At 40.3% G+C, this 23,440-nt stretch overlaps 1 protein-coding gene across 1 annotated transcript in view; it reads left to right on the forward strand.

Moving 5' to 3' along the window:
- CAMK1D (calcium/calmodulin dependent protein kinase ID) overlaps positions 1–22,446 on the forward strand; it is a 272,636-nt gene extending 250,190 nt beyond the window's left edge. Inside the window, exons 10-11 of the mRNA XM_075208648.1 lie at positions 977–1,109; positions 19,033–22,446. Of these exons, the coding sequence (XP_075064749.1) occupies positions 977–1,109; positions 19,033–19,160 (261 nt within the window). The 3' untranslated portion in view covers positions 19,161–22,446. The remainder of the gene's footprint in view (positions 1–976; positions 1,110–19,032) is intronic.
- The last annotated feature ends 994 nt before the right edge of the window (positions 22,447–23,440 follow it).

Genomic DNA, 23,440 nt, shown 5'->3' on the forward strand with positions numbered 1-23,440 from the left:
ATCCTGGAGAGGAGGTGAAGTTTTAGAACGACGGGGGCTGTTTGTAAATGACCTCCTATGAGTTTCCTCTGTAATTTCACTGGAGAATATTAGAAGGGTGAGGATTTCTGCCCAACCTTGGATGGGACGAGCTTGAGCCCCCAACTTAAATAGAAATCTGGCACCACTATAGATTCCTGTTCAGTGACACATGATAGAGCTGTTTCTCCTTAGCTACACCTTTTATGCAGGTTTTAAACTTGACAAGAACTATATGTTTACAATTCAAATTGCTGTTTACTAAACTTTCCCTGTGTATGTTACCTATACTGGGCATTTAGACTTTACTAGTCCATTGGCTACTTTGGGCCAGGGCTAAACTATATGTGTATTTAATTGACCATTCAAAAGCAATGGCTACCTACTGACAGCTTATTTTTAAAGCTCAGTAATTTTTGAGCTTTTCTATATGGAAAAAAACCATAAAAAACAGTAAAGATAAACACATTTCAGTTGTCTGTCTGTCACATTGTTACTATATTGTCGCTGCATTGTTATTATAGGTTGCAGTCGCCTGCAGGTTTGCAACCACATCGAATTGAGTGGCACCTATTTGACCCATGTACTGCAAAGGATTTATAGTGTGCTGTTTGTAGTATGTTTGCGTATTGCTCACTTATATTATACCACCACAGTAGTAAGGTACTGTACACAAGTTTAATGGCATACTAAAGGGCATACTAAATGCAGATTGTGCACTGTGACCCAGTTTTATCAGTAAGTCTACACCCTCTGAAATACTATTATTAGTGCAGGGGTATCTAGATTATATTTTTTTTAACTGTGTGTTATTTTTTACAGTGTGCTGTTATTATGGTTTTACAGGAACAATCTTGCCTGTTTACCTGTGTTCAATGAAGCAGTTAAGCATCTGTAAGAATTTATCATCTGTTTACCCAATATGCTTCACTGACATGTAAGCGCTGTCTTCTTCTAGCAAGCATTTAATGCTACTGCAGTAGTGAGACACATGAGAAAATTGCACCTTGGTAGCAGCCAGGACAGTTCAAGTATGTCCAGTGGTCACAGCCCAGCAAGCCCTCTTCCAGATGGAACAAGTCGCAAGGAATGTAAGTATGCTTCTTTTTAATGCTTACCGATCAATGTATGTAGTGTTCACTAGATTTGTTACTACAATGCTATATTGCAATTGAGTCTACTTATTTATAGAGCAGCGGAAATTAAAGCATTTGATGTTATATTAAAGCTAAAACAGGAAATGATTGTTTAAATATTGTAACTCCTGGGAAGACTACACTCCATAGGGAAACTTATTGAGAGCATTTGAAGGGTCATGGAAAATACCTGCCTACCAAAAATCATACTAGCCATTGTCAAAATGTAAAAAAAAGTATTGTATGCATTCGGGAAGTATGCTGAGAAAAGTTTAACTATAACACAAAAAATGCTCCAAGGACAATAGTGTATGGAATGAATTGCTTAGTGTTTTATCCATTTCCTTCAGTTAGTGAATAATAGTTCTAAATATACATAAATGGAAAAGGCTGCACATGAAAAACAAGTTCAGTGTAACCATATTAAGCATTTGCCATCTGTGAGTCATGTATTAAGGAGACTTGTAAAAGAAGATGGAAGGTTAGCCATCAGAAAATCTTTGAAAAACATAGCACTTCTTCCTACATTCTTCAACTGGCTTTATAAGACTGTAATAGTGAATATTTAGGGAATACTGCCTTTTCAGCATGGTTTAGGCATTTTTAAGTAAAATAATAATTTAAGAAAAGTCTAATGCAGGTGATTAGGCATTACGCAAAGTACTGCATTAACTGCAGTCCCCATAATACTCAATGGGGACTTCAGTTTGGGCAATTTTATCAAGTTCCGAAAGCTTAGCTTTTTGGAACTTATCCGCAAAGGCTGACGCCATCTTCACAATCCTATGGCTTACCTGCCATCCTGACAGCTCAACTGCTTCCCGTCCAGTCAGTATCGCAAAGTGGAGTTTTAAGGTAAATGAAGTAATCTCCGGGATGCGCTATCCCATGATGGATTTTTGATATATGCTTACAAAAAATCCTTGCGATGACAGATGGTTAATGAGGCAAAACCTGGTTAATTATTAAATAGACACCTTAAACTGATCCAGTTAGAGTGACACACAGGAATGTCACAAATTGGGACCAGGCATAATTTAGCTGTTATTTAGGTACTAGTCTCTCTCAATGCTGTCTTCATGTAATACATTCACAGCACTAATTGGAATCTTTCCACTTATTTGAGTGGTTGATTTAAAAAAAACAAAAACATAAAAACAATATTATTTGAGAATTCCACATTCTTGACTTTGGAATTATCAGATCACTCCACTTTTATCATAAATATTCTTTCTAAGGGAAACCAACTCTGTAGCCCCGAATCCTATTGATCTGGTTTAGGGTATATAGTTATGTGTACTTAACCATCCACCGTGGTGCATTAAGCAGTGCTGTTTTCGCTGGCCTTTTTAACGCTGGACAGTCCATGGGCACACTAACCTGAATTTCAGTGGTAAATGAGTATCATTTGCAGCCAGTGTTTTTCTCCTGCGATGCACCAGAAAGAGGTGACTCACAAACCCTGTAAGTTCAGATGAGATACCTTCCACATATGGAAATGCAAACATAGGTGTAATAACTTCTACAGAGTAATTGTAATATTGGAAGACAACACTTATATGGAAATGCACATACATTTGAATAAGACAGTGGGCATGACTTAGCCTTCTTTAAATGTCCTGTTATCATCATAATGTTCACATCATTTGTTTATTTTGATTCAGACTCTGATCTTGCAGACATGGGTAGAAGTTGCACTGATGTCTATTCATTATCATTGTCCAAAACGTGACAACAAACAACTATAGTTGCTGTGTCTATAAAATGTATTCATCCCCTTTGACATTTTTAACATTTTATTTTCTTATTATTATCTGAGATTTGTAAGGCACCACATTGCTCCACAGCGCCGTACATTAAGGAAAACAAGGACATGCATAAAACAATGACATACAAGGCAGACAAAATAAATGCAAACATGAAAACAAAGGGTAGAGGATCCTGCTTATTAGAGAGCTTACATTCTAAGTGGACGAAGAGGGCACAGCTGAAAGAAAAGGAGCAATTGTGGCTTAGAGTAGAGATTGGGACAGTTGTGAGGGTGCATTAGTGTGAATAGTGTTATCAGGGCTAAGGTAAGCTTTAAAAAGAGATGGGTTTTTAGAGAATGTCTTAAGATTTGAAGGCTGTGGGAAAGCCTGATTGGGCGTACTAGGGAACTCCATAACTGGGGAGCAGTACGTGAGAAGTCTTGTAGTCGCGAGTGAGATAACCACCACAAAATGCTCTGTGATGTCTTAATTAAATACAAGTGTAAAGCCTTTTTGTTGAATACATGGTGGAAGCACCTTTTACATGTATAACACATACAGTCTTTCCTGTTGTCGCTATAAGAGGGATTTTATCTGACCCTGTACAACTGCTGCTGAACTTCCTGCTGTGTTTGAGTTGACCCTGTCATTAATGCCTCCTCTTCCAACGCCTCTTTTTCTACCTCCAAACCCTCATCTGGAGAATCCTTACAAGTGTTATGCCAAGCATTTGAACAATCCTCATGGGGGTGGCCAATTCTTCCATATGAATTACATCTAACATTAACACAGGTAGCACTTGCATGGCCAACCTCAAAGCATAGATTACACTTAAGGACAGTGCAAAAACTGGCCACATGACCAGACTTCCCACATTTAAAACATGTCCTGGGCTGACCTGCATAGGAACATACCCCTCTCTCAAGTCCAATGAAGAAAGAATTTGGCAGATGTTGGTTTACGTGGCTGACTTTGTAGAGATGGGAAAATGTCTAAGTGACTCTTTGGTAGAGTGGAAGAACTTGAAAGGAGTGCAGGAGAGATGAAAACAAATAAAGATTGCAATACTTAAAACAACAGACCTTTCTATCACAAGGAAAAGGAAGCCAATGTGGTTTGCAAAAGAAGTAGCAAGTATAGTGAAAGCAAAAAAATGGACTTTAGGAAATATAAGCAGACTCAGAAAAATTAAGAGAAAGAGGTGCATTTTGTTAGACAGAAGGAGGCAAAGATGGTAATCAGATGTACAAAAGCACAAGCTGAAGAGAACATGACCCAGTCGGTAGATAAAGGGGGCACAACTTTTTTTAGGTATATAAGTGAAAGGAGAAAAATAAAGGAGGAATAATAAGACTAAAGACAGAGAGTGAGAGTCTTGTTGAGAGAGACAAGGAAATAGCAGATCATCTCAATAATTATTTTTGCTCCGTGTTCACTACAGAAAGAGTGGGGAATGGGCCACAGTTAAGATGCAAGTATACTCATAAAAAATGAGGTAGATACAGAGGAGGAGGTCCTAACAGAACTCTCAAAACTAAAAGTGGATAAATCAATGGAACCAGATGGGATACACCCAAGGATACTAAAAGAGTTTAAAGGGGTAACATCATCATCAGCGTGGTTGATGCTTGTCTTGAAAGGAAGGACGGTAAGAGTCCGTCTATCTCCGTTGTAGCAGGACTCAGCGCTATTTATTTTTTAGAGTTTATTACATGTGAAATGTGTAAAGTTTTTATGTGTGGAAATTAAATGGGAAGATTTTACACTATGGAGATCTATTTCTTTTCCCTTCTTTGGTCCTTATTCTGATGGAGTGGATATTCGTATTTGAAGGAGTTGGTCACAGGAGAAACTCTATCTGTTTGGTTCAATGCTTGAAATTTCACTACGTCTAGTAAGTGTACACCCTTAAGGGGTTATAGGAATTTTCCTATCACGTGGTGAAAGTGTATTAGTATCTACACACGGGCTATATAGGGATAGCTTCCTGTGCTACATTGAAATTTACAGGTTACGCTATGTATATTTCTTCGCTTCTTTTTTATGTTCATCTATGAGATCAATATTGGAAGATTGGATCAAGCATAGAAGAATTACATCATTATCATTATTTCCGGAGTTTTGGTCGTTTTATTACTCCACTTGGAGGACACTTTTTTTTGGGGACTATTAACTTTGTAGACTTTGAGGATTTATACCATCAGCGCCAGTTTTTCCTTACACTTGTTTTATGTATATATCTTTCTAGTACCTGTGGGGATTGGGTACTGTAAGGTGAAAGGCTGCTTTTTGGGTCTCATAGCGCAGATACACCTCATTTTTGTAATGGAAATTATTGGTTTGTTTGGGCCCCCACACCAATAAAACAATTCATCTCTCCCTGTACAAACTAAACAGGCTCTACTGAGGAAAGATGTCATCCTCATCCTCAACCTCTGATTCCTCTCCCCCTACAGTGTGTACTTCCTCCTCCTCACACATTATCAATTCGTCCCCGCTGGACTCCACAACCACAGGTCCCCCTCTGTACTGTCTGGAGGGCAGTGCTGTACTTCATTGAGGAATTGATTATTCATTTTTATAAACATAATTTTTTTCAACGTTGTGAGGAAGCAACCTCCTTCGCCGCTCACTGACCAGGTTCCCAGCTGCACTAAAAACTCTTTCCGAGTACACACTGGAGGGGGGACAACTCAGTTAAAAAATAGAGCCAGTTTGTACAGGGGCCTCCAAACTGCCTTTTGGAGTTCTACCACGTCACTACCTCTAGTTAATTTAGATTGCAAGGCTTGTAAATATAAGTACTTTGAAGATAAAAAAAAGCAGGCTGCACAGACTGTGGAGCTAGAAAGTGTAATTAAATGGACCATGTTACTTTGGTGGCTATCTATGCCCCCCCCCCCCCCCGCCCTACACTTGTAGTTGAATATAAATAAAGCAGCCTGCATAGACTGTAGAACTAGAAATTCAAATATACAAAGAAATGGACAAAGGCAGTTTGGTATCTGTCTGCATCAGATCCCCTCTCCACTAGGAGTAAAACAGAAAACTATTCAGCCGTTATATAATCTAGAATATAAATAGAAATTGAGAAAGGCAATTTGGAATCTGTCTGCATCATAATCATCAACATCCTCCTCAGCGCCAGCTACATCAATATCCTCCTCCCGGTCTACAACATTCACACCTTCATTAGCCAAATCTGTAACTGGACTGTGGGTGATCCTTCCAGCATATGCAGAGGGCGTGCTGCAAATGCTGGATGGAGTCACCTCTTCCTGTACAGTGATGGGAAGGTCAGGGTTCACAACCAACAACACCCTTGGACTCGCCTTGGGGATTTGTGATGTCATCTGTTTAGAAGGCAGAGTTCTTTGCTGTTTTGTTGTTGTTGCTGACAGCATAACTCTCTTAAATTTTTTGTAGGGGGGGGGAGGAGGAGGGCTTGGATCCTTGGGTGAAGCTGGACCACTAGTCATGAACACAGGCCAGGGCCTAAGCCGTTCCTTGCCACTACGTGTCGTAAATGGCATATTGCCAACGTTACGTTTCTCCTCAGCTGATTTTAAGTTTCTCTATTTGCTATTTTTTGAGAACTTGGGCTTTTTGGATTTTACATGCCCTGTACTAGGAGATTGGGCATCGGGCTTGCCAGACGACGTTGATGGCATTTCATCGTCTATGTCATGACTAGTGGCAACAGCTTCAGCATTAGGAGGAAGTGGGTCTTGATCTTTTCCTACTTTATCCTCCAAATTTTGGTTTTCCATTATATGTAGCACAAGAGAGCGTACCCCTAAGCCACACACACTCGGCAAAGCCTTTAAAAATTATATGCGGCACAGGAGAGTACCACTGGACTTATACACTGCTGAATCAGTGAACTTTGTAATAGCAGTACCACTGGACTTATACTGCTGAATCAGTGAAATTGGTAATATTGCAGTACCAATGGGCTTATACTGCAGGATTGGTTGTGCAAATTTTGTTGTAATTAATTTTTTTTTTCATTATTTTTTCGTATTTTTTTTTAGAACTTTTTTTTAATTTTTTAAACACTTGGGAATAATGGGGAAATAACTATGCCCTTAGAAGCACAGAGCACAGGACACAGCACCACTGGACTGAACAGGACACAGCACAGGACCCAGCAGCACCACTGAACTCAGAAGGACAGAGCACAGGACACAGCACCACTGGACTGAACACAGCACAGCACAGCACAGCACAGAACTGAACAGCACGAGATATAGCAGGACAGAGGACCACCTAACACACCCTCCCTCTACCCTGATCAATGCCCGAGTGAAGATGGCGGCGACTAGCGGGGAATTTATAGGATCCGAGTATCGCGAGATCCGACAACGGGATTATGAGTCAGAGCCTCAGTTTCAGATTTGAATTTGGCGCCAATACCCGGATCTGTCTCGGATCCGACTCGGATCGGCAACGTTCGTGTGGGCTCGGATTTCATAAATCCGAGTGCGCTCATCTCTACTTAGAATATAGGCTCTCTAATGAGCAGGGTCCTACATACACTTTATTTTCATATCCACATTTCTTTTGTCTACCTTATATGTTCCTGTTTTACGGAAGTATATTTTCCCTACTGTATGGCGCTGCGTGCACTGTGGCGCCTTACAAATCTACATAAATGATAATAATAGTTTGGAGCAGAGAAGAGAAAGGGGGGACATGATAGAAACTTTCAAATATATCAAGGGTTTTAACAAGGTACAGGAGGGAAACATTCTTCAAAGGAAGAGAAGTATTAGAACATAGGGACATGCACTGACACTGGAGGGAAGTATTTTCAGAGGAAAATTGAGGATAAACTTCTTCACAGAAAGAGTAGTGGATAAGTGGAATAGCCTCCCATCAGAGGGGGTAGAGGCTAATACAGTAGAGCAATTTAGACATGCTTCGGATAGACATAAGGATATCCTTACAAAGATTAAAGGACCAAACAGAGTTTGAGGTTACCATAGGTTAATGAAAAAAATGGGCAGACAAGATGAGCCAAGCGGTTCTTATCTGCCGTCAAATTCTATGTTTTTATGTTTTTTACTGCCACAGTTTTACCAAAACCCTTCAACCACCAGTCCAGACACCATTAGTATGTGTATTCTTTCTCAAGTCGGACACTAGATCGCAATGCCTCCTGAGCCAGATAATATTGTCCTGAGGAGGCACTGCTTCATTCCAAAAGTTATTGTTATACTGACTGTGTCTGGCTTGTGAACTGGAATAAAACTGAACTAATTCTAGCGTTCTACATCCCTAAACTTGCCCATTTGTTGACACAACAACTCTCGTATAACATATTTTCTGTCTGGCAACTCCTCTCTGGTACCTTTTTGTTCTGAATCTGACCTCATTCTCCTCCTAAAAGCCTGGTCTGTATAGTTCATATTAGAACTAAATGTTGGTGCCCCGCGGCTCCAGACGTTGGAGGCCAGCCAGTTCCACTATTTGTATTATTTCCTTGTGTACCATTTTGTATATGATTCAGAGCATATTGATCACTTACTTTGGCGGGTATACTGCTGATACCTGAGACTGGCCCACTCCAGATAAAGGGGAGAAATCTAGTTTAGTATACTCTACTGACACTTCCATTTCATCTGTCTCAGCATTCTGTTCCCCTGATTGCTTCACTGATTGGTCTATTTCTTTAGAGGGTTCAACATTCCATATTGATTGCAAACCTTCTTCATTTACTACCAACCTCTTGTATTTTACCTTTTGTATATTTTATTTTATCAAAAGCAACATTATTTTCTATAATATTGACAGCATTTTCACTATGCATGACAGGAGTCTCCAGTATACAATGCTCAGGTATTTCTCCTCTTTCCTGTGTCCCAGCTGTTGCATCTCTCTGCTGGGATGCACTTTCCTGAGGTGTGCTGATATCTCCACTCATCTGTTGTTCAACACTGTCCTTCAGGATCGGAGGTGTTTGCACTAGAGTTGTGCTTTCTCTCTGCTGATTTTTCACTGCTGTCTGTCCCTTCTACAAGTCTCTTTCTTTAAAGGAAAAACTGGCCTCTTGCAACACTGGTCTCTTCTGTGGCAGCTGTGCATCATTTGGTTTGTCTTCAAACTCAGATTCACTGCATTGAGATTTCTCCTGGTTGTTTAAAACCACTCAGCCCATTTGATGTTTCTGGCCTTGGAGAATGTCATTCCTTATTTCCTATATCGCTGCTCCTTTCTTCCACGTGTTTCTCAGTGACAGGTATACAAGTCTGTGGCTTCTTGTGAGTTGTAATTGCCTCATTGCTGCTCCCATGTGGTCAGGATCTCCAGATTGCAGTCTGTATCCTGGGTTTGTTGTAACTGCAACTTTACCAGCACTTTATTTTACTGGCACCAACGGCTTCTCTGCAGATAGCAGCGTAGAGGGATCCACTGACACTGGCATTGTCACTTTATTAGTGTTTTCTCGAGATCACCTTCACCTAACTGGGATTGAATGTGACCTGGATGCACCAGGCTTGTTACAAGTCCTTGCTGTTGCAGATTTTCTTGTCTGTCTTTCCAGGGATGTTCTTCTCGGAATCTGGGGGAAAGGGGTTATTTGCACACCAGGTGAGCTTGATGCACAGTGTTTGCCCTCTTGGGCTCTGTGCAGTTTTTGTTGCGTACTTTCCTTTGGTTTATCCTGTATTTGTTGCATTTCTTTTCGAGGCTGCTGCATTCCCTTGTTTGAAGCTGGTGCATCTGTTGTTCCAATTGTTTTCAACTAGTTTGACTTTCCAACCCTTTGTCTTGTTTACCAGCTGCACTTACTTTCTGTGTCACATTCTCTTTCTCTCCTTCATCTTTTTCTTTTTCCACAATCACTGGTGACATTCACCACATTACCTGAGTAAAACTTTAGGTTTTGAAAGCTGTGCTGTTTGGGCCTGGGAGTTATCTCCCAGAACAGGCCCAGAGGCCTGGGGCTTGCCTGGGGAATTTGCCTGCCCAGGGAGGGCAGCCCTAGTATTACACCAGACATCAGACATGCACCACCACACTTCCTATCAGTAGTTACAGGAAGGGGCTACAATGGAGGCAGTAGGGGTAGTGATGGTATTGCATACCATTGTATACACCGCACTTCAACCATGGGTTGTGAGTATATTTGGCTAAGTTTTAGCTTTGCACATCTGAATTCTGCAGTTTTCATCTATTCGTCTTTGCAAAATTGCTCAAGTTACAGCAGGTGGATTTGGGCTGTTGGAGAACAGCAACTTTCAAATTAGTCCTCAGATTTTCAATAGAAGTAGTGTCTGTGGTTTAACTGCGCCTGTCCAGGACACCAATGTTTGTGTATTTAAGCCAATATTTCTCTGTCTTGCTCCATCCATATTGCCCTCCATTTTGACAAGCTTTTCAGTCCTTGAAGTAAAGCAGCCTTCCTATAGATACACAACCATCTTTCACAGTAAGAATAGTGTTTTTGAGATAAGGCATAGTGGCAGGCTTGTGTCAAACATAATAAGGCCACAAAGTTCAGCCTAGGTCTCATCATAACAAAGAATCTTCCTGTGTATGTGTATGTATGGTATTGGGTCTGGCAAACTGTAGGTGAGATGTCATATGAGTTCTACCAGTGGTTGTCTTTCTGCCACCTTCCCATGGACAATTTCTCACATCTCTTTCATGAAAAACGTTTTGTCAGAGATGCAGTTGACCTTTGCCGAACGAGTGCTCTTCTTGCATGGATGCTCAGTTTTAGAGGACGGCCTGTTAGACAAATTCATATTTGTTCCATATTCTGTCTAGTTTATATTATACTAGGGGATATTAAAAGTTGTTTAAATCCTCTTATATCCATCCCCTAAATTTGTGCTTTGCAAAAGCATTTTGTCTGATTTTCTTTCAATGTTCTTTAGACTTCATTATGAGGCTCTTTTTGGAAATGCACTAATCAACGTTGGGACCTCTCAGATACAGATGTATTTAATTTGGAAATCAATTATAATGGTTGAATTGTACACCGGTTAGATTGAATCAATTATGTGATCTCTGAAGATGACTCATTGCTTTGGTATATTTATATGTATTTTAGCACAAGGGGTGGATAGATATATAATTATAATCCTTATAAATACAATGTTTGTATGTATCGATTTGGAATTAGCTAAGAAAACCTACAAAAGTAGGTAAAACTATGTGTATGCACTTAGGAAATATATAATAAGCATAAAATTCAGTACCCATGAATAATTTAAAGACATGATACACTACATGGTCAAAAGTATGTGAACACTCCTTCAAATTAGTGTAGTTGTCCATTTCAGCCACACCCATTGCTAACAACTGCACAAAATCAAGCATACAGCCATGCAATCTCTATAGTCAAACGTTAACAGTAGAATGGGTCTGTGACAGGATGGACCGCCTATGCTACCCTGTCTGTTGTTGCTGGGAACTGGCTGGGCTTACTTTGCCACCGTCCCCTTTCATTTCTCCGAATATGCTCCTCCTGCCGCAGTAGGAGGGGCCTGCTGCCACCACTGGGCTCCTTTATGGCGCCCAGAACCACGTTCCTTCTGTCACTGCTAGTGTACTCCTGTGTTGGGCTGGAGCCCCTGACCACTTACTATGGATCAGGGTGCTGTGGGTGGATCCCCCTGGCTTATCACATGGGCCAGCTGCTAGATAGCGGCAGAGCGGTGATACTGGAGAGCTGGGTCCAACCTCACAAACAGCTGGAGAGCGGATTAGATTTGGGGTCTAATCTGCAGGTCACAGGATTACAGCAATATTAAAGAAGTTGTCAAGCAGGGTCTTGAAGCAAAGGATGATGTTTTATTTCGCTCATAGTTCCACTGATTAAAGGTATCAGTGGTCAAGTCAGATGGAACACCAGAATGGTACATTTCAGTGTACAAGATGGTGCTTTTTATGCTGATTTGGACACAGGCTATTTTTAGAATCAGGATGCAATGTGTTTACACAAACGTGGATTTACATGCATTGCAAAGCTAACAATATTTTCGCTTAACTGTGATATCTTAAAATCTTGCTGTGATATCCTGCATCTTACAGTGGACAGAAAGTCTAATTACATCTTCCTATGACCCTCACACATCAAAAGGTCGAATTAGCCTGAGATTAGCATGAGTCCTTTTTTCCAACAGTTGCAGAATACACATTTCCTCCAAAGAAAAGAATTCCCCAGGAAAAGTTGGAAACCCAAAACAAGACATTTCCTTACACCAAGATATACAAAAGGCTTTCAAAACAAAGGCTTATTGTATCAGATATATACATCAGAATTAAGGCATTGCCTCTAGAAAGGATAAAAAAGGAAAAAAAAAAAAAAAAATTCTCCCCCTGGTCTCGGAAATTAAAGATTTCCCTTACCACAATATACACAATATCAAAAATAAGTGCATTGGCAATTATATAAACAAGCGTCCTGTGCTATTTCCTTTAAATAAATGTATACCATAAGTTATTCATAAGTCATCCAGTCACAGGGTCATACTGAAGAGTTCACTGACTTTCAGTGAGACACTGTCATAGTATGTCATCTTCCTAACACGTCCGTTCATAGCTCTGAACCACTAGAGCTACACCTGTGAACTCTATGTGCTATTGTGAAGTGGAAATGTCTAGGTGCAAAAACAGCTCAGCTGCAAAGTGGTAGGTCACACAAGCTCATAGAACAGGATGAGCGTGTAAAAATAGTCTGTCCTCTATTGCAACACTCAATACAGATTTCCAAATTGCCTCTGGAAGAAACGTCAGTACAAGAACTGTTCATCAGAAGCTTAATGGATTCGGTTCCCAAGCCTCAGATCACCATGCACATTGAGAAATGCCGACTGAGGTGGTATAAAGCACACTACCATTGGACTGGAACAGTGAATTGCATTCTCTGGAGTCACGAATCACACTTCACCATCTGGCAGTTTGGCAGTTGGTGCCAATGCTACCAGGAGAATGCTTCCCACCCAAATGCGTACTGACAACTGTAAAGTTTGGTACTGGAGAAATAATGTTCTTTGGATGTTTTTTATGGTATAGCCTGGGCCTCCTAGTGTCAGTGAAGGGAAATTCTTAATGCTACAGCATGCAATGACATCATAGAGAATTGCTATACCTTGTGAGTAACTGCTGACTCCATTTCTCCGGAGATTCTCTGCTCATATTAGCCCTTCCAAGCAACATAAGTGCCAACAATTACTGTGCTATACAGGGCACAAGAGGGGCTTATAGATCCCTGCATCTCTGGGTTATAGCACCTCTTCACTTAGTGTGTAATCTCTGGACATAACTGGGATATTAAGCTAGTTCTGTCGGCCAAACAGCCTTTCCCCGGGATTATACACAACCAAAATAACATGTTCAGCTATACTGAGAAGATAGTTCTGGGTGAGTGCCACATGGTTGGGCACTATCTTAGCCTGCTCATTATAAACAAATTGATATTGCAATAGACAAAAACAATAGCTTCTTTGCTATAATAACTCAAGTAGCCTGCATAAAATCTGTTTTAGCGAACTAGGAGGCTTGTCTATTGGTGATAAGGATCCCACTATCCCATCACCTGCCTCCCATTGAGCTTGCAGTATCCACCGTCCCCACAGACACACATGGGATGGGCCCCTTCTGTAGACCTCCTGGACACAATTAATTCATTAGACTGGCTCTCCAGTAGTGGACAAGCATTTGTCCAGACTTGCTCCATTCATTCATTTGTTTTTGGGGAGGGGGGGCTCTATCACCCCACTGGTCTTAACAAAGCCAGCACAAAAATGACTGTAACCCATAACACAGTGGTTCTTAACAGCAACATACAGCAGACTCCAGCACAGCACTTTCCTTGTAGCAGAACCTTCTCAGCAACTCTCAGAGACACCACCTTGTCACCCGCAACCCACCACCGTTACCCCATTCACTCTCCTCTTGTCTTTCACCTGCCTCCTCACGCCCTTTTCTTTCCCTATTGTGGTATAGTCAGCCTCTCTTCTGGGCCACAATCTGCACGGCTTCCCTCTCCTCCTATTGCCTACCCGAAACAGTTTAATGTGCATTGATAGAAGTCAGCAGCAGCTTCTTAAATCTTCAAAAGGAAGGATTCACAGAGAACACAAGTAAACCAGTTTCTCAGCTCCCCACAAATCCCAGAAACAGAGTTGGCTTATGATGCCCCGCAAGAGATGAAACTGATACTGCCCAACTGGGAGGTGAGATCAAAACAACATTCCACTCCAAAATCAAAGCAGCAATTGCAGAATTCAAAACCAAAAATACCTCACTGGGCATTCGCACTGTTGCATTAGAGGCAAAAGTAGACCAGTTTTGCCAGTTCAATCATGTGGTGGACCACTACCTTACAGTTCTCTGCACAGACATGTATTGGGTGCAAGAAAAACTGAGAGATATTGAGATTCAGACCTGCTGGAGCAATATGATAATTCAATATGTTCCTGATTCAGTAGACACAGATGTCCTGCCCCAATATGATCGCTATTCCAGTAGATTCTGCCTGACACTACACCGAGAGTTTGCTCTTGATTGGGCACACTATACTTTCTGCCCAAAAGTTCCTGCTGATCAACCTTCGCAGTGTTTGTTCATGCATCTTCATTACTATGCAAAAAAAAGAAATGAATCGTAACTGTTTGCTGCCTCAGTTTTTATGATGGCAATTTGCATATACTGCAGAATGTCATGAAGAGTGATCAAATGAATTGCAATTAATAGCAAAACCCCTCTTTACCACTAAAATTAACTTTATCCCAAAAACATTTACACTGCATTCCAGCCCTGCCACAAAAAGACCAGCTGACATCAGGTTAGTGATTCTCTCGTTAACACAGGTGAGAGTGTTGACGTGGACATGGCTGGAGATTATACTGTCATGCTGATTGAATTAGAATAACAGACTGGAAGCTTTAAAAGGAGGTTGGTGCTTGAAATCATTGTTCTTCCTCTGTTAACCATGGTTATCTGCAAGGAAACACGTGTACAAAAAGGGCTTCACAGACAAGGATATTGCTGCTAGTAAGATTGCACCTAAAGCAACCATTCATCCGATCACCAAGAACTTCAAGAAGAGAGGTTTAATAGTTGTGAAGAAGGCTTTAGGGCACCCAGGAACGTCCAGCAAGCATCAGGACCGTCTCCTAAAGTTGATTCATCTACCGGATCGGGGCACCACCAGTGAAGAGCTTGCTCAGGAATGGCTGCAGGCAGGTGTGAATGCATCTGCACGCACAGTGAGGCGAAGACTTTTGGAGGATGGCCTGGTGTCAAGAAGACCAGCAAAGAAGCCACTTCTCTCCAGGAATAACATCAGGGACACAATGATATTCTGCAAAGGTACAGGGATTACACTGGTGAGAACTGGGGTAAAGTTTTCTCTGATGAATCCCCTTTCAGATTGTTTGGGGCATCTGGAAAAACACTTGTCCGGAGAAGAAAGGTGAGCGCTACCATCAGTTCTGTGTCATGCCAACAGTAAAGCATCCTGAGGCCATTCATGTGTGGAGTTGTGGAGTTGCTTCTCAGCCAAGGGAATTGTCTCACTCACAATTTTGCCTAAGAACACAGCCATGAATAAAGAATGGTACCAAATAATCCTCCAAGAGCAACTTCTCCCAACCATCCAAGAACAGTTTGGTGATGAACAATGCCTTTTCCAGCATGAATGGAGCACCTTGCCCTAAGACAAAAGTGATAACGAAGTGGCTTGGGGTTCAAAACATCTAAGTTTTGGGTCCAGAGCCAGGAACCTCCCCAGATCTTAATCCTCAAGAGGCGGGTAAACAAACAGAAACCCACCAATTCTGCCAAACTCCAAGCATTGATTAGCCAAGAATGGGCGGCCATCAGTCAGTATGTGGCCCAGAAGTTAGATTGACAGCATGCCAGGGCGAATTGCAGAGGTATTCAAAAAGAAGGGTCAATACTGCAAATATTGACTCTTTGCATAAACTTAATGTAATTGTCAATAAAAGTCTTTAACACTTATGAAATGCTTGTAATTTTACTTCCGTATACCATAGCAACATCTGACAAAAAGGTCTAAAAACGCTAAAGCAGCAAACTTTGTGAAAATCAATACTTGTGTCATTCTCAAAACTTTTGGCCATGACAGTAGCGAGGAGCACACAATCTATACTGTTTCAAGGGGGGAACTTGATAATTTGCAATTCTAACATGAAGGAAAAATCATCTCAGTTAAGTTGCATGACCAGGGGTCAAACTATGAAGTGTCTTTGCCTACATGATTCTCCTCCTGCTTAATCCTCTCCCCCCACCCCCAAACCCCCTGTTATGCTCAAGAGTGTTCTCTGTCTAGATTTACACAGGTCTAGCAAGGCACAGCCCCCCGGTCTTCTCCAAGAACCACCGCAATGTGGGATGAGTTTAGCTGCTAGGAGACTGCAGTTCGCGGCCCTTGGTTCGGTCCCTAGACGTGAGAGGGATAGGAGGATTGCCAACAAAGCAAATAAACAGAGGCAGTACCTTAGGAGATGCTGGAGTGGAGAGACGATCAGTACAGCTGACACTCTGCAGAGAGGAGATCCAGAAGGGGTGGTCAGAAAATAAGCAGTGTCCAGTACACGATTTAGATGGCCGACTTCACACAGGGATGGAGCAAGAGAATGGTCAGAAGGGTAGCCGGGTTCGGTACACAGGTCAGATGACTGAACAGTAGAAGGAAGATCTGAGGAGAGTTAACATCAGGCAAGCCGGGTCTGGTACACAGGATAGAATCAGCAGACTGTAGAATCACAAGAACAAACAGAAGTCACTGGAGTCAGTAGGTAAGTAACCTGTTGCTCTGACACAGGTTTAGACACAGAGACTCTCTGTTACACAGGAAGGGATTTCAAATTCCCTTCCGCCGGGATCTTGTGATCATCCCCGCCGTGGCGTCATGTGACCTGCCCCGCCGGGAACCCAGAAGTGCCAGAACGGTACACAGGAGCGTGGGGAAGGAAAGAATCCTCACACCCCCTCATCTTCCCCTAGAACCCCCCTTGCCAAGCTGGAAGTGTGCCTTTTAGACACAACAGTTGACCTTGTCTAAACACCATTTGCTGGGCGCCTTTAGTCTCACACAGGTTTAAACCTTGAACAGATAAGCACTTTCTCCCCTAGGGAGTACATTTACAAAATATATATATTTTCAGGTAGGTGAGCTTCTCTCCTCTCATGTATAGCTTAAAGTCTAGACTTGCTCCACACAGTGCCCCTGTTTGGGTGCTATACACCATTTCCGCTTAGCCCTTTTTAGTATTTTTATAGACTTTTTTTAAGTTTTGACAACAGCAATCAACACCTCTCAACATGGGTGTTTTTAGGGTTGGAATGCTTTTGGTCCACACTTTTCCCCTTCCTCTCTCCCATCAAAGTGAGGTGGCCTCTAGGTTGCTGCCCAGAAAATTGTGTAAGTTATTTTGTTGTGTTTATCCGCCATGAGTGTAAAAGTAGTTTCCATTAATGTTATTGGATGAAAATTCACCATAAAAATATGCATTGGTACTCTCACACCTCAACAGAATGAGAGCAAATCTGGCCCATCTTCAAGAGATACATTTCAGAGTGCCTCATCCAACACTGACAGGCAATCCGTTCAGTCTGTCCTTTTTCGCGTGTTCAGGCTGTAAGCGCAGGTAGGTAGTGATTTTGGTGAACCGTAACCTTCACTTCACTCCCACAAAGACATACACTGATCCAAATGGCAGATTTCTCATAGCTGTAAATATGCATCATCAGCATATACTTACATTGGCCACAGTTTATTCCTCTAATTCAATCCAAATTGCCTTTTTTGGAAGATTTTTCAAAACAATTATCCTGTATGGCAGATGGTAATGTTATCCTCGGAGGATAAATCCTTAACAGCTTCCAGATCTGCACATGTATCAAATAAGTCCACTCTCCATTGCTTAAGTCAAAAATTATGCATGATCCCTGAGGGATTAAAAATAACACTGTAAAATATTTTATTCTACCACTCCACAAAATATACTTGTGCATATATTTGGTGTCAGCAGACCCCCTTCTCACTCAGTGCCCACTTGAATCTGAGATAGTTCCAGTTATCTAACTCAAATCACTCTGCCGTCTCTATCAGGCTTGAGCTCTTTTCATAATAGATCTTGATAGTTTAACACTCTTAAATCAGTCTTATGCACTAGAGATTAGACTGTCAATTCAAGATTTTTTTTAACTTACAACGAATGAGATTGCAACCACGATCATCTGGGTGGCACATAAAACTGTTTTACAAGGTAAATTAATTAGTACGTTCACCAGGGTGAGAATTGGTGATCTTGAGTCTCAGATTAATGTGCTCTCTGCCAAACATAAACATAACCCCAAGAGCAAAGTGTCAAAAAAAAATCAACACCATCCTGTCAGAGCGTGTAGCTAAAACTTCCAGTATGCTGCAGCAGACGTTCTATGACAAGGGTAGTAAAGCGGACTCGCACGTTGCTTAAACTTAAAGCAAAATGCTACAGCAATCTGGTGCACTCTGTAAAAACTGAACAAAGTTCTGGGTGAGTGCCACATGGTTGGGCACTATCATTGTAAACAAGTTTGCGTTCCAAATACCGAACTTTCTGTCAGTGGAACGCACATGCGTTCCACTGCGGAAGTTAAGAGCTGAGGGACCGGAGAACAGGTAAGTGGGACCCTCACTCGAGTATAAGCCGAGGGGCGCTTTTTCAGCATAATAAATGTGCTGAAAAAGTCAGCTTATACACAAGTATATACGGTACTAATTTGTTTATCTGATAATAAACCTTGCTAAAAACTATCATTTTTTTGAATACTGTGTTTCCTAATTTATTGTTAGCCAATAACTTAAACATATAGTAAACCAAATTAATTTTAGACCTTGTACTTTGATATTCCAGCTATTGAGTTATTATAGCTGTGTTAGCATAGCTGGTCGTTAAGCTCACAAGCTGTGAACAACAACATGCCCCAGAGGCCAACCCAGCTAAAGTAGTAAGCAATTCCTGGAATACCAAAGTGAAATACAAAAATGTGTAACTTGTAAGTTCTGTCTCTTGCAGATTCCTTCCACATTAAGTAATAATGACACCAAGCATGCTACCTGGTAGTTAAAATGTATATATTTTTTTCTTTATTTCCAGGTAAGTCTCCATCTCCATATAGCTTTCTTTCTGGAGTCACCACCTCCTCTTCAGCAATTACGTCAGTAAGTGGAGATCGTAGACCGAGACCAGCCTCAATCACAACAGTGCATTCTGGGAGCAAATGAGCAGCCAAAGAAAAACAGAGGTGGAGAGTAGGAGTCTCTCCTCATGTGATTTCATTCTGAATTGTGCACTGCAGGATGGACTCATAATAAATAAAAGGAATTTTTTTATGGCCATATTTTATACTGCAACAAAGATGGTTTCATGTATTAAAAACTGCAATGACTCCAGCACCAATAAGGCAAAATAATTTGACTGTATTTGGTGCTGTGTATGAGTCTTGCAATATTCTTACTACTGGACATTATTTTATTTTTTTCTGATAATTTGCTTTTTTCTCAACGTGGGTATTGGTACTGTATATGTTGTATTTTTTCATTAATTGAGGTCTCAACTGGATTATTTAATTAATACTAATTTTGATGGGTTACTTTATATTTTTATTCTCATATGATATTTTACATGTAAATTCGCTTGTCCTTTTTGTCCACAAAGGTAGAAATGATATTATAGTAGCTGAGATTCTGAAAGAAATCCTAGAGTATATTTTGCTAGTGATGGCACTGGAACAGATTGCAATATTTAACAATTAACTTGGGAATATAATGGCAGTGAAACAATCTCATTAGCAGAACTGTGGAGGTCTGGTGACCAGGAACCCCCACTATATATGAGATACCACCCCCAAAGCCTAACAGTCCAGCAGGAAAGCATTGACACTGAAGTAACCAGGATAGCAGTTGTGGCTGCCGGTAGACACCGGACCTGCATGGTTATGTTAGTCAGAGACGCGAATGTTACACTGTTGAGCAGTTAGTTCTTCATTTAAAAGTGAATACTGTAAGTCCATTCTGGTAACACCTACAATATGTTGAAAGAGTTTAATGCCTGTGATAGCTGGTTAGTCATCACAAAACTCAACTTTTCCTCTATCTTTCTATATTTATCTCCTATAATTTCAATTACTAGTACTGGCAAAGGAAAGCACATTAAAAAGGGCTTGGTAAGGGATTTACTCTTGTTTATTACGCTACAATATTTTACAAAACTTGAGAAATGCCTTCATGGTTATAAGGTAGTAAAATAAGGTTTATTATTCATGTTACGGTACAACTGCAGGTGTGTATGTGTAATGCATATGTTTTAAAATCTAAATTAAAAATCTAAATTAAGTTATGAAATATACAATTGGGACACAGTATATGGCACTATGTTTGAAACATTTTCAATGTGATTTTGATCAGCTATGAATTCACACAAGATACAGGTCACAGTCACTTTCCCATAGATCCTTAGAATTTACTGCTTAGTGATGTTGCCTCATTTTGAGTTTTTTATCTTTGGGTACTAGTCATGGTTCACACTTATTAATTATACTGAGACATGTAAATTTGTTAAATGCAGAGCTGTAATTTCCTTTGGAAATGTGTAATTTGGAAGCAAATCCCAATTTATAAAACTAATTTAAATTAAAATGAAATTAAAAAATGTATATGCAAAAATACATCTATTCATACGTAGCTCTTTCTGAGGCTAGATGGCTTCAGCTAATATAAGCTGGTATAACATTTCCCTCCATAACTCCATGCAAAAATCTTGCAGAACTTGAATTTTTTCTCTATTCTTTGCATTGTCCTTTTTTCCAGAAGCAGTCTGTTCTATTTTTTTTCTGTTTCTATAAATTGAAAGGTCGAAAAGCAGAAAACACCAATAATAAAAACAAATAAAGAGTGAAAGAATCGAAAAATAGAAAGCCAAAACAAAATGCTGATTTGAAATTTTCGCCTATACAAAAACATTTTTGTAAAGAAATGTACACACAAACTCAAGTTTGGTCTTTGATACATTTCCCCTCTGGTTTAGTGCTCCCAAAATTCTAAAACAAAAACCAGAGATATGTGGAATATAAGATCCATGAAATCAGTCCATAAAACCACCCCATCTTTCTTTTGGGCAACAAATATAATAAATCAGGTATAGGAAACTAAGCCTATGTTTTTACATTAATCTAGGCACTTCATGTGTCAGAATTCGGGAAAATAATCACTCCAAGTGATACATGTCCAATGGCAGAAGGAAGCTGGGATACTTGGGAGCCTTATTTATGTTCCAAGTAAAAGGCAAATTTAGCCTGCGGTGTAATGAGCGTATTTCAGAACCAGCTATGGTATATGTGCTGGATTTACAAATACATGTTAACAATTATGTGAGCTTCTACACAATTTTCATATTAACAGACTAAATACACATAACAAACGTGTTTCATACAGCAAGTAAATAAATGTCTGTGAAGGGTGAAACATTGTTTTTCCATAAAACCACTTTTTTCCAATTTTTGACTGTGCAGTCACAATTTTATATGTTAAAGAGCTGTGGCCCAGCTATTTGATGAAGTGGCATAAGCTATTGGTTTCTGCCCTGGCAGATTGGGGATATGTCCTAAATTGTCACAACTTGAAATTGAGAATGTTGGAAGGCATATCTTTGTAGTATGTACTATTATTAATATTTATGTAATACTACCTGCTAGGCTTCAGTCACATGCTCAATTAATTCTCCACCATTACTTGAGGTGCACTCCCACCTTGACTACTACTACCTCGTCCTTTCTGGCATCCCTATAACTAGTCTGTCCACACTACAATCCATCTTCAGTGCCACAGTATGACTGAATTTCCTCTCTTGATACTCCACTTCTGCCTCACCACCCTGTCAATCCCAGCACTAGTTCCCATTCATCCTAGAATTCAATTCAAAACTCTCTTCCTCACCTACAAGGCCTTCAATCACACATTCCCCGCTTACATAGCTAACTTTATCTCTTTATGCATCCTTATTATCCTTGTTCTCCTTTCTGAATCCAATCTGCACCTCACTGATAACCACCTCCCATTCCTGCCTCCATGACTTCTCCTGTGCCACTTCCCACTTATGGAACTTCCTTCCATGCAGGTTCAGACTCTTCCATAAGCGCCAAAGTTTTCAAATCTCTTTGAAAAGCCATTTTTTCCACCAAAGCCTCCTTCCTGACACCTCTCTCACTGGTCCGGCTTTCTCCTATACCTGTTAAACCCCATGTCTCAGTTCCCTTCCCACTAGACAAGAAGATCTGAAGAACATGGCCCTCTTTCATTCCCTTCCCCTTATCTTCTCATCTGTTCCACATTTCATCTACCCAATACATGTTTGTGTTCATTTTTACTTTTGTTACTGTAGAATTTTGTGGTGCCCTATAAGTAAACGTTAATTCATAAATTGCAGTAAATTATATTTTCATAGAGCGTGTAGATTACAGCATGAAATATATTTGACAAAGAATAATAGCTGCTAATATACTGTAATAGCCTTCACTACTTCTACTAATTTTTTGCTATTTAATTTAAATATTACTTATTAGTACTTTGTGTTATTTTCATTTCATTTGTGTAAAGTAAAATCTTGTTTTCTCCTTTATAAAAATAGATTCCTACTCTATACTTTTATTATTGTTTATTTATATAGTGACAATCATACTACGCCTCATTGTACAAAGAATATGTAATCATTCACATCAGTCCCTGCCCCATTGTTGCTTACATTCTAACTTCCCTAACACATGCAAACCCAGTTTTGTTAGAAGTCAGAACTGATGGTACAGTGCTATATTGTAGGCCAGGGGTGTGTGGCTGCATAGACCAATAAGAAGCAGGTTGGTCTGCACGGCAGGTTATGTGACGGGAACCCACAAGTCATTTGGTCTGGGGCCCTACAAAACTTAATTGTGGCTTTGCATTTATTTATGAGCAGTACATAATATAAAATGCTTTATTATCATGTCTCCTCCTTTATACTCTAAAGTCACTAATTCTTTTTAGCAGAACAGATTCCTTATATTCAGGTGCCCCCCTAAATTTACCAATGCCGTCTGTAAGAAGTTAACAGACCAGGAAGATACAATGTGATTGTGGTTGTTATCAGATTTCTAGCAGGGTACATTGTACACTTGTAGCATTGATGATGGCATATTATTAGATAAATATAACTACCACGTTTTTACAGTTCTAAGCATGTCAATACTAAACATTTAATTTTATTTCTAACTCTACTTTAAAGCAGATATGTGGCAAACATTGACAATTCTATGTGCAGAAAATGAAATTACACTTTTTGATCTCATTGTATTCTTTTTTTTGTATTCATTGAAATAATGCCCACATTCATCATCATCATCATCATCACCATTTATTTATATAGCGCCACTGATTCCACAGCGCTGTACAGAGAACTCAGTCACATTATGTGACTGCCAAGCTCCCATTGGAGCTTACACACACAGACAGTTCAGGTGAGGACTTCATTTTAC

This window comes from Mixophyes fleayi, chromosome 4, assembly GCF_038048845.1.
Source record: "Mixophyes fleayi isolate aMixFle1 chromosome 4, aMixFle1.hap1, whole genome shotgun sequence".
NCBI lineage: Eukaryota > Metazoa > Chordata > Amphibia > Anura > Limnodynastidae > Mixophyes > Mixophyes fleayi.